Source organism: Apteryx rowi, unplaced genomic scaffold (assembly GCF_003343035.1).
Source record: "Apteryx rowi isolate R43461 unplaced genomic scaffold, aptRow1 scaffold_111, whole genome shotgun sequence".
Lineage (NCBI taxonomy): Eukaryota > Metazoa > Chordata > Aves > Apterygiformes > Apterygidae > Apteryx > Apteryx rowi.
The window spans coordinates 1,100,526-1,112,823 of record NW_020447320.1 but is presented as its reverse complement, the minus strand read 5'-3'; the positions used below and the strand labels follow the sequence as shown (position 1 = coordinate 1,112,823).

The 12,298-nt window shown below is 42.8% G+C and overlaps 1 protein-coding gene across 1 annotated transcript in view; it reads left to right on the top strand.

Moving 5' to 3' along the window:
- Positions 1-511: 511 nt before the first annotated feature.
- WNK2 (WNK lysine deficient protein kinase 2) overlaps positions 512-12,298 on the top strand; it is a 123,662-nt gene continuing 111,875 nt past the window's right edge. The window contains exon 1 of the mRNA XM_026076776.1: positions 512-1,229. Coding sequence (XP_025932561.1) covers positions 522-1,229 — 708 coding nt within the window. The 5' untranslated portion in view covers positions 512-521. The remainder of the gene's footprint in view (positions 1,230-12,298) is intronic.

Genomic DNA, 12,298 nt, shown 5'->3' with positions numbered 1-12,298 from the left:
CAGCGCGCGCCCCGGGAGGGAGGCCCCGAGCCCGCCACCGCCACAGCGGCCGCGGGGGGAGGCGGCGGCGGCCTCCGCAGTCCCGGCGCCATGAGCATCGAGATCCCGCCGGGCCTCACCGAGCTGCTGCAGGGCTACACGGTGGAGGTGCTGCGGCACCGGCCGTCCGACCTCCTCGGCTTCGCCGCCGACTACTTCGCCCGCCTGCGGGATGCCCGCGACCAGGAGGCCGCGGCGGCCGGCGGCGGCCGCAGGGGGGTCAACTTCGACGGGGAGCCCATGCAGACCGAGTCCAACGGCGAGGAGGAGCCCGACCGGGGCGACGAGGACTCCGACTCCGACTTCGAGCGTGAGTGCCGGCCGGGGCGGCGGCGGGCAGAGCCGCGGCCGCCGGTGCGTCAGGGCGCTGCGCTCTGCCTTGCCCCTTGCAGGTGGCGGTGGCGCGGCTCGGCGCGGGCGTGGACCACGGTGACTTCCCCGGCCCGGGGGCGGCGGCGGCGGGCGCTGAGACCTCACATCTAATGGAAACTGGGGGCGATGCCAGATCGGCACCTCGGCGGGGAGGCGGAGGCGGCGGCGGCCGTGGCGGGTTTCCAGCTACTGCCGAGCCCAGCGCTCCCCCGGCTGCGGAGACGAGCATGAATATTGATGGGCCCGTCGGTGGCAGGAGGAGCGGGGCGGACGCTGCTGCAATGCCGGGAACCGAGGGAGCTGCTGCCCCGCCGCTCCGCGTGCCTTGCGCCAAGGACCCCAAAATGGTCCATCAGCGCTTCCTCCGGAGGAGCGTGGTGGACTCGGACCAGGAGGAGCCTGCTTTCGATCTTCCCGAGTCAGAGCATCAGAGGAAAATTATCCTGCTCCCTAAAACCAGGCGGATAATTGCGGAGAGGGCCAAGGTAGGGCGCGGGGCAGCGGAGAAGGCGTGCTCGGAGGCCGAGCCTGCTGGGGAGCTGAAGACGGGGCCAGCCCCTGGCGGCATGGCGGGGGCTGAAGAGCAGAAGGAGACTGGCAGAGATGCGGAAAGGAGAGAGGCGACAGATGCTTCCAAAGATCAGGGCAAGTCCAAGAAAGAGGAGCCCGAGGAGGAGGCCGACATGAAAGCAGTTGCCACCTCGCTGGACGGCAGGTTCCTAAAGTTTGATATCGAACTCGGGAGGGGATCCTTCAAAACGGTCTATAAGGGTCTGGACACAGAGACGTGGGTGGAAGTTGCTTGGTGTGAACTTCAGGTAAGCTGAGCTGATCCTCCTGCATTTTTTTTCTGCTTTGTAAGCCTAGAAGCTAAGGGCAACATGCTAGTGTCATCTACAGAGGCTCAGCTTTGAGCAACCTTTATAGTCACCATTGCTTAATATCCAGTGTCTAACTATAGCACGATATTTTCATTGGCTCTGAATCTACCACCTTATGTACACTCCTCCCTGGCTTAACCCTCGCAGCACTGGTCTCTGACTGCTAAAGCTCCTATGTTAACCTAGGACCTGTCATATTGCATAAAAAGGTCACGAGTTAGTCCCTCTGAGTGTGCAAGAGCATGCTGAAAAGAGCTAAACAGAGCTCCTCTCTTCCCCCACCCGCCCTGCCGAGGCCAATTCAGACTGACACTTTAGACAGGAGTAGCTTGATTTAGCAGGAGTAGAGAAGCAGGTCTATATATATATATATATATATATATATATATTTTAAAAAGGCATTTGCAGAAGTGAAGTTTCCTTTTCGTCCAAATATAAACATGTTACGCTTTTATAATGACTGAAGATCTGCTGTCTGTCTCTTTCCCCCTTACTTGCCCTCTCCCCTGCTCTGAAAACATGGCTGTTGCAAGCTTCTAGTGGATTAAAACTTAGAAAGTACTTGAGTGCTTTCCTTTTTTAGATATTGCAAACTAGTGCTTCAGATAGGTCAAATTCTTGTGTGTCCACATACCTTTTAAAAGCAAGATTTGAAGTTAAAGACCTGTTTTAAGTTCTGAATCTCTAGAGTGAATTCATCCCATAATATCTGAAGAGAAAAATGTTTTAGATACCTAATTCTGTCTTTTGCTGTTTTGGGGCATAGCTGTCACCTTCTTCTAACAGTGTATATATTCTTGTTTCTGTGAAAATGGCAGTAGAGCATGCTTTGTTTCTGGTGAAGCTTTTAGTGTGTGTTTCTTACATCATCTCTGTTGTTAACAGTCATTTGAATAAGATGTTTGAAAGAAAATCTTAACGTAGTCTTTTTTTCTTGAGTTATTATTTAGTCTTAGTTTACTGCATCATTTTGGTGGAAACTAGAAAATTTAGTACTAATCCTGGATTCCTAAACTTGCACTGGATGACTGAGCTTTATGGGCTACAGGAGTATTTAAGAATAGCAAGAAAATAATGTGATAAAGTAAGCTTTTTTTTTTTTTTTTTTTTTTTTTACGTTGGCACAAACTGTTTGTAAATTACTCCCAACTTCATGGGCTAGGCAGTGGTGAATGTACGGTCAGATCTTTATTCCCTAGTGACTTCATTGTAAATATACTCATAATTCACCTTAATAAGAAGTACAGGGAGCACTTCTTGATCTTCAAAATCATTTATTTCACTGGCTTTTAGTGGACGCTGATACAAAGTATACAGCCGTAGAAGTCGGGCAAGTAGAAAAGGCCGCGAAGCCCCAGGTACCAAGCGCTGGTGCAGGAGAGGTTCAGCCCCTCCTCCGGCACGGAGCAGCGGGCCGGAGGGGACCGGGGGGGACCCCACGAGTGTGGTGGCGGTGGTGGCAGGGAAGGGAGGGCAGAGGCTGCGGGATTGCCAAGGAGACTTAAAGGAGAATTCCGCAAGCTCGGTGGGGCCGGGAGCAGAGCATGCCAGGCAGGCCCTGTCTTTGTTCGGCTTATGCTTGAGACTGAATCCTGAATGTGCAAGGTCTTTACTGCAGTTGCTTGAAATTCATTTAAGGAAATAATTCAGATCGTCTCTGAGGGAATGTTTATATATAGAAAAAGGACAATATTGTTTAACTGTCTATTCTGACCAGTGCATGCAAATCCTGTCACAACAGAGCAATCACATAGATTAGGAATTCATTTTTGCTGCCAAGTTTTCTCAATATGTTCTAGAAGGGGAACAGAAACAGATATTTTTAACATATTTTCTGTAATAGAATAGCTTTAACTATGGAAGACTACTAAATATATTGGAGAACAAATTCTATTGAAATTCCAGTGTTTTGGTCATTTAAAACTCAGAGATTGGGTGGGGAAATTTGCAGTGTGAAGTTTAACTGGTGATTTTTTTTCTTGCTCCTAATTACACTTGTTTAGAAATTCTTGCACCAACTGTATGGGAAGAGAGCATTTAAAAGTTTAAAATCTTTAACAGCATAGTCCAAGGACTTACCTGTAATAATTTGATACAATTTATAATGCAAACTAATAAGAATTATGCGCTTCAGTTTAAATCTGATCTTACTACTAAACATTTTCATTTAATACCGAATTTGTTTTAGGCCTTTAACTTTAGAGGGAAAGTTTGTTTATTACTCGGCAACGTAGAAAAATTGGTAAGAATCCATGGAAGTGTTTAGGGCTGCTGTTTCTCTTTAAACATTGATGTCTAGTAGCTGTACAGATTTGAAGGTAATGCCAGAAGCCAGGTAATGTGAGGTTGTATTTGAATTTTAAAAGCCAGTAGTGTGGTCTGGATTGAAAACTACCTGAACGACACAAGTTTTTAATCACCGTATGAGGCCTATGCTTTTGGGATTGGCTTGCAAGAAGTAAGCAACCAGTAGAATATGTAAATAGTTGTATATTGTCTTTGGCTTTTTGACTTCTGTAGTACTCTGTTAATCCAGTTAGGGTTTTTTATTACAGAAATGTGGAAATAAAAGGGCATTTTGAAAATTTCTCAGCATTTTGAAAAATTCTATATATGCTGTGCCAGTTAGATATGACCTTACTCGTATCTTTCTCTGTAGAAATTTTAAGTTCAGATATATGTAGCAAAAGACTAGGTGGAAGCCCTGATCACCATACTTTTGAGGACATAAAATGAATTCCTTTACAGTCTCACACCAACAAAAACAGAGGGCCCTTTTTCAGAAAAATTGTAACTAGCCATACTTTGTTCTAGAGATACACTTGTGCTTGTTACTTTTAGAGCCTGCGAGTTAACAGCTAACAGTGTGGAGGCTTCACACGGCCATTAATCCTCTGTCCTTGCTCAGCAGTTTTTTCAGCCCAGTTGTCATGTTGCCTGTGTGTCTTTGTCTTTTTCTTTTTTTCTTTTTTCTTTTTTGGTCCATCCGTACAAAGATCTTGCAAGCCATTCTTGTTGAGTAGTTTTATTTCATCGAAGAGATGGATTTAGGATTCAGAACTGAAATCACGGCTAGGATTTAGGGTAGGACCCAAATGATAACTGGACTAGAATCTAGGTTTTAGACCTGTCTGAGAACACATGAAAGCTTTAGTCATTTTCTAACTAGAAAATAAGTTACCGTTCCTTCCCGAAACTGAAGTATTGCAAGAGGATTAGTATGCCTTTGCAGTTTGGCAGGGCTTGCATTCTAAGGTTTTCAACACCTATAATTAATTTTAATTGGTGACATACTATTGCTGTGTGAGGCTTCAGAGAAACAGCATTTCAGTGTTGTACTCTTAACTAAAATGTTAGGTCATGAGTAAGGAATACAGGCTTTTGCCATTATAATGCTGGCAAGGCAGATATTCTTTTTAGTTCGATGAGTGGTTTCAAAATCCCTATCCTGTTTCCCTCTGGTAACATGCAGGGAAACTGCAGAAAAACCTAATGCGGTACTATCTCGAATGCCTCGAAGACCTCATTGTGCTCTTCAGTGCTCACTTTGACTCTGAATCCTGAGGCTCCTGTTCCGTTGTGTTTCGGTTTAGTTTTGTTTGTTGCAAACGTGGACAGGCTAGATGGTCTCTTCCTTTCAGCACCATGCCCACGGCAGAAAGGCGAGAAATGCCTGCTGGTGCAGGCTGCGAGGGAAGCCGTTCCTTCTGCACTGGTCGCCCCAGACATGCTCTTCAGGCTGTGAACTGGTGCTCAGAGGCCACTGCAAGAAACCTGCAGGACGCTCGGCCTCCAGGTGCTCATGTGAGAGTGCACGCGAGTCCTGGATGCTCGCCGGAGCAGAGCTTGGTATTGGACTTTCTAGCGATGCTTGGGGAGCTACGTAAGAGTGAGGGAAGGGGCAGGGGCAAATTTCTGCCTGTTATCATCTCTGAAATCAGAAATCGAGGGAACTACGGGAGCTCTGATTGCAGCTGCACATGGCTACTAGCCAACGGGTGCTATAAAGGGCTGTGATGGTAAAACAGACCCAACTAGACATGCCACTGTAGGGTGACAATTCCTTGCCTTCCCCCACACACCTGTGGCTTTTTTGCCAAGCTTCTTGTAATATGCTTGTGGAGAGAAAAACTTAAGTATTTTCAGGAGAAAAGTGTTATGCTTCGTACACTTGTAACACCTTTTCCTTTTCATGTCACTGCCAGTCTTTCCTTGGTGCAATTTAAAAAGGGTGGTGCGGGGTGGGGGGAGAAGTACATTGTACATCTTAACTCACCAGGATTTTTAGGAGTGCCAAGTTTGTTGAGGGCTCAGCTTTAAAAGGTGAAAATTAAGTTCTAAATACTTTTTCAGTTTGATTCATATTCAGTATTATTATGGGTTTAAGAACTCAAAGGACAGGTTAATGCCCTTGGAGAACAGCAAGTATTTTTTTTTCTTTATCTCTTAGTTTTTGCTCCTTAATAAGAAGCTCATCCAGATCAGCTGATAGCTAACTTTTTAGTAGTACAGTGTGAATATTCTAGAAGTACCAGTTGAGATTAGGCTTTGTTTTAATGCAAGATGGATAAAGGGCATTTTAAACCGTTAATGCTAGACCCATATGAACTCACTAATTTTTGTTTCTAAGGCTGATACCTTTCCTCGAAGCAAAATTTCTCATTTGAGAACTGAAAAGCTCATCTTTCCCTGCTGACAGTGAAGGGAGGAAAAGCATGCAGTTTATTTCTAAATGTGTTGCCTTTTATAGGGGAGAATGCTTTGATGCTCATGTAATCTTTTTCTTAAATTATTTCAGTGCAAGTTGGAGAACATGGTTTGACTTGCAGTATCAGTGATAGTTGTTTAAAGTATCACAGAGGATCAATGACTTAGATGTTTTTGTGTGAGCAGATAGATGTTTGTGTTATTAAAAGTGGAAGCCCATAAAACGGGCACTGTTAAAGCAAGTTTACTTTCAGTACTCTAGCTGATAAGTAACTTCCTGCATTAGAGTTAAATTATGTGGAAGGAGGATGTCTTGCAGTCCCATGTCAAGAATCTGGAGGTTCTGGAAAACTAACAAATTCTTTGTTTTCACTGGTGCTTTATTTTGGCTTTCATAGTGTCCTTGTTGGCTGACAATATTCATCTGATGTTGAAAGAGTAGATTATTGTACTATCCATCTAGTTAATCTATCAGCTGGACAAACTTCATAGCATAAGTTAACAGAATAATTTAGAAAATCTGCTTGGGGGAGAAGTAAGGAGGCAAACTATCTGAAAGACTGAATCTAATATTGCTATGTGCTCGTATTAAATTAACTCTCAGTCCAATTTTGTCTATTTAAAGTTAATTCTTGAAATAGTGACTGCTGTCTAAACTTTAACAATTGGTTTAGCTCTGCTTTACAGTGTTAATATGAAAACATATCTATATCTGGTGTCTGTTAGTATAGCTGTCTCAATGACATGAAGAAGCTGGATAGGAATATGGTAGTGAACTATTAATAGACTACTTCTCAAATTCAGTAAATGAAATAGAGCTGGGTCAGACTTCAGATTCTTCCTCTGAATCAGACAAGACTTCTTTTTCTTTTGAATACATTTTGCCTAAAGAGTAGTTGTATGCTCTTTTAATTCTAGTTAAGCCTTTCACTCTGTATGGTCTTGTTGCAATAGGAAGAAATTATTTTAAAAAACTAAACAAGAACTTTGTGTAAAGTATAGTTTTGGTCCTTTTCGTCATCTTTTGTACACAGCTGACAGGAGAAGATGTTGACATTAGAAGCTGACATCTTAATAATGAAAATGCTTGCACTTGATATGCAATCTGACTCATTAAATATGTATATAACATACTTACATTTATGGTCTGTGATTGCTGCTTTGCTTTGTGGTCAGGGTATAACAGGGATCTGAAGAAAGCTCAGTAGCTCTGGTGGTGATGTGCTCAAATAAGGGTGGCAATAGCAATTCTGCTGTTGGCTGGTGGAGTTACCAGGATTTTTGCATAATCTGAGATATTAGAGATGCTGCAGAGGTTCGGAAGAGGGATTCTTGGGTGGGTAGATGGAAGTAGAGGGCATTGATGTGTAAGGACTGGGTGTGAAGGGATCCTTGAGGTACTGATAAGCCTCCTCTGCTTCAGGAACTCAGCTGTGGTGGCAGATTTGGGGTTGTATGTTGAGAAGTGACTTGCCACTTCATAGCTATTTGCTGCCGGCAGTAGGATACTTGCTGGCATGTTGAGTAGGTGCTGTGGCAGTTTTGACTGGCCAGAAAGCATAAACGTAAGGCAAATACTGATGTGCCTGGGCAGCCTGTGGGAATAAGAAAAGGGTAGCCAAATGCGAGTCATGTGAGATGTACGACACTTGGCACTCCTGCTGGAAGAGACATCTTCATTGCTTTGAAACATGAGTGGCTTAGGCAGACAATTTTTGGAGAGTATCTGAAATGGTTAGGCAGAATCAGAGCTGGTTTTCTACTTGTTCAAGTTTGCACATGTGAAATTAAAGTTAAATCTGGAAATGCATAATTTCCAAGAAGTGATACTGTCCTGGCAGAAAACATGAATGCTGTCTTGGTGAGACTTGGTTTCCCTTTGCCTGAAACCTAATCTGGCAAGGAAGGGGATGTTTGGTGCCGTGGAGTTAGTAAGTCACACAGCTAGAAACAACCTTCCTCTGGTACCTTGCTGTTTCTGCGTAGCTCTGAAATGGAGGAACTAATTAGCTTCTTTCCTGTTGTCCTTCTGCCTGGTCTGGAATTGAGAAACCTGTTTTTCTGCCAGGAGGCAATTTTACAGTGATATTCTCTGAAACTCCTACAAAACTTCGTTTTGTCTTAAACAATGAACATCTGGAGACTTTTGTGGTGGAGGTGGGAGTCTGAACCCGATGTTGAAATTGCAAGATGATGGAGATGATCTTTCAAGTCTGTCTTCTGTATCTGGTGTATATTTGGGGGTGGGGATTGTACAGAGAAGTCTTAGGTCCGCTGTGCCTCGGTTCTGTTTCACTTCTGCGGAGTGGATAAGATGAGAGAAAGGCTCTGATCAATTGGTAAAAGTGTGCGAGTTGTTCCGTATCTAAAAAGGGCATGTGCACTCCCACTCTCTGCAACTCTCCTTTCTTCCCAATGAGTGTGTTTGTATCTCTCCAAATCCAGTTTCCACATAAACCACAAAGTAGAGACAGCCTGTTTTATGTATTAGATAGTTCCCTTGTGGTGTAAAGGGACCAATCTTGAAACCATAAGCAGCCTCCCATATCCCTGAATAAAAAGCCGCGCTGTCCTCCAAAGAAATCGATTCCATACCTCCTTTTGATGTGATGGTTATCCAAAATAGCTTGCTGCTTGGGAATTTTGTCCACTTGAAGTTGGATTAGATGCTTCGTTGCTTCTGAGCTGTTCTTCTGAATTTCTCCTTGCAGACATTTGTGCCCCTGTTAAAAAAAACCTGAGAATTTGGTGCAAGCATGAGATCGTGAGTCCTTCTGCTTGTTCTTCTGTGTCATGGAAGCAGTAGAGGTGATCATTAGAAGTCACTAAATGCCTCTGTCATCCTTAGGAAATGCGTTGGAAGTAAGCGGGCACTCTCCTCAGTTTGGAAGAGCCCAGGATGGCATGTTTCTCCCATTCATAAATCTTGGGAGCCTTTTTGTAAGGAAAAATCTCAGCTGTCCTCCCTAGGGACTGATGGACTGATATTGAGGTCTAAATCACCTGGCAAGGAATTTGCACCAAAAATTTCTTAGATCATTTTGTTTGTTAGCAGTGACTTTGACTTATTTTAAACAGGCAGCCAGTGTGCACGGTGGTGTGAAGTCATATCCGCTCTACTCAATCTCTGAAAGAAAAAGTAAAAAAAAAAACTCAAGTGGTTGTCCTCATCTGGATTTTTATTTTTGGAAGATACTCTGTTTCAGGCTTGAATGGACTTACATGCCTGGGTTTTCAGTTCCCCCTTCTTCCAAACTCAACTATACTGTTTTTAGACCAACTGGTATTACATCTACTAAATACGCCTTATAGTGCCTAACCCCATCATGGCTACAGCATTATTCCAAGACAGCAAATTTATGGAGCCAATGGAATTTGTTCCCTCTGTCTTCAGAATCTGCCATGTAAGTGCCTGGGCATTTTAGTCTGTATTAGATAAAAATCTGATTGTGTATGTTGTGACATAACTGATTTACTGCAAAATAATTTTGCTGTATTGTGTTAATACGATGTAATGTATAATATGGTGGTTAAATATGCAATAGGAGTAATGGGTAAAATAAGATGTCATATTATGGGAATATACACGTTGATTAAACTACCAAGGAAAGAGTAACTTAAGCCTAGTACCATCTGTTCTTCAGTTGTTTGCTACAGAGGGAGACAAAACACTTATTCATGAACTCTGAGTGAAAAAGATAGGAGAGTAGAGGCTCAAATAACATTTGTGAAGTTCTTTTTTTCTTCCTTTGGCCATTTTCTGTAAATTCAATCCAAACTGCATTCCAGACTTCTTAAAGTAAAATTAAACACACTTCAAGAGGTATTTGATCCTAATATGAATCTTTATAGCACCTTACCAAAGTTAATTTGAATTTTAGTTTAATTTTTTGTTAGGTAAACTTAAAACACATTTGGTTCTTGGATCTGTCTGAGAAAATTATTAAATAGCCCAAAATAAAATGGGCATTTCTGTCTGTTACATGCTAGTCTTTTTTTGCAATGCTTTTAAATTGGAAAGCTGTAATATAGTTACTACATCTACCAGTTCTCATATCTCAGATTCTGAAAGTCTGGCTGTAGTTCAGCTCTTCTGAACACCACTTAAGGCTTTTGGTTTCATCCTAATCCAGAGAAGTTAAAACTTAAATCTGTATCGATGATGTATTCTGACTTTTTTTCTGGCTATGTTTGTGCTTTTAGGTATCTATCTTGCCTTTTTTGTTAACTGTTTAAGCAACGTATGGGCTTTAGTATACTGTGATTCTGTACAGAGTACAGTAATATTGTACCCCATGCCTGTATTATCCGTACTCATTCAAGTATCTTGTTGGTGTGTTTGAAGTGTTTAAAACATAGTAAGACTGCACAGATAGCTGAAGCTTTTTCTTTTCTTTAGCCAAATAACCAAAAATTGCTGATACTATATAAAATGAGGTTTTATTAAAAAGAACAAGCAGCAGTTGGTCACTTCGTATGTTGAGAATTGAATCTTTATTTTGCAGTAGAAATATAAAATAGTTATTGCCCAACTCTGCTCCCAGAATGGATGCATTCCCTTTTCCCTAGCATGTGCTTCAAGGATTAAAATTATGGTCTTTGTTTTAGATTTTTATACACTGAGCGACTTTTTAACATTGCTTTTCCTGATGCTCTCTGGAATTTTTCAGTCAAAGCAGCATTCAGAGTGCCCCGTTGTACTTGCTGGAGCTAACAGCTCTGCTGGCTGGCTGAGCAGGATCAATTTGGTCTATTAAAAGAGAACAGCGTAGAAGGGGGGGCGGAGGGGAATCACAAAAATACCAGCTGATGTATTTCATTGCTGCAGAACTGCACTGCTCTTTGCTGAAACATTGGATAATATCTAGGTCTTGTAAAATCGATTCCAAATATTTGTTCAAATTGTTCTAGGTTTTGCTGATTAATTAAGAAAAATTGCCATGTTTCTGTGCATTTGCACTTGTTTTGTTTCTATTTCCTACTGATGTTTCTTTTGTTTTGAAAATTGTTGCAGATAATAAAGCAAGTGTTGCACTAATAAAATAGACTTGCTTTTCTCTCAGTTACAATAAGGAGCTTATATTGCCTTCAATTACTAATGGAGGACAAGAATATTAATCTTGTCCTTTGACAAACATGGCAATCATGACTAATATGGGTGGGCTTGGCTGTACTTAATGTTGTTTGTGCATATATAAAATTAGTAGTAAAAGTAAGCAAAGCTTATAACCATTTGTATTAAGCCACAGGGTGCTCAATAAAATGAGTTGGTTGGAATGATTGCTGATAGCCCATGTGTGACCTTGCCTGCTCATGTTATGTTTTTTCTTTTGCATGTTTTTTTTTGCACATGGGGATATAGTATCAGCCCGTACTTCCCTCCAGGTTGCTAATTCTGTTGTACAAGTTGTAGTAACTTGTATAACATCTTTCACTGATTTCAGTGAGTTTTAAGTCTTTCTGGCAGTTCAGCCTAACTAAAGCCTGTGAACTCCAGGAACTTTTGGTACAGGCAAATGGGGGCGAGTGATGGGAGAACATAATTGGCTATTCTGGAGCTACTTTTATTGTAAGGGTCTTATTAATTCAAAATTCTCATAGTGCTGTTCCAGGAGAAAAATAGGCATTTTCTGTAACTTCCTTCAAAAAAAAGCAAGAGGAAAGCGTCTAACTTTAATCTGCTGGTCCTTAGATCTGTAGTAGGGCCTTGAACTGGACTAAAGTTATCTGAAGCAAGTTTGAGCTATAAATTCTTCTAAGCTGCTGAGAGCTTCTGAGCCACTTCAGTGTCAAGTTGCCACAATCATTTTGTCTTTAAATAGCAAACTTGCCCTGGTATCTTCATTTTGGACCTTGAGGACTGCCTGGTGAGGTTGGCTTCAGACCGATGTTGGGCAGTGTGTGGTGAACTTGGGCATCTAGGGCCAGTTTCTGTAAAGGCTTTGCCTCCTGTTGGGCACGCTGCCCACGGGATGAGCTCGGAGCAGCGCCCAGAAGAGGCAGCGTGCTGATGGGGGAGCCCGAATCCAACAGCTGGTCCCTCTTGTTGCTCTTCAGGCGCAGTGTCTGGCCTGGGGAGGGACCCACGGTGCCAGCCTGCTGAGTGACTGTCCTGTGCGGTGGGCTGCCATGTTTCCCTTGCTGTCCGCGGTCCTCCCCTTGCGGGCAGGAGATGGGCAATACCTCTTCTAGTTGCCACTTTACAAGAAAGTAGGTGCTGTCACTGGATTCCTTCTTTCCAAAAAACAGGAAAATCAGAGGAGATAACCTTGCAGCAAATATCTGTGGTTAGAGGGGAA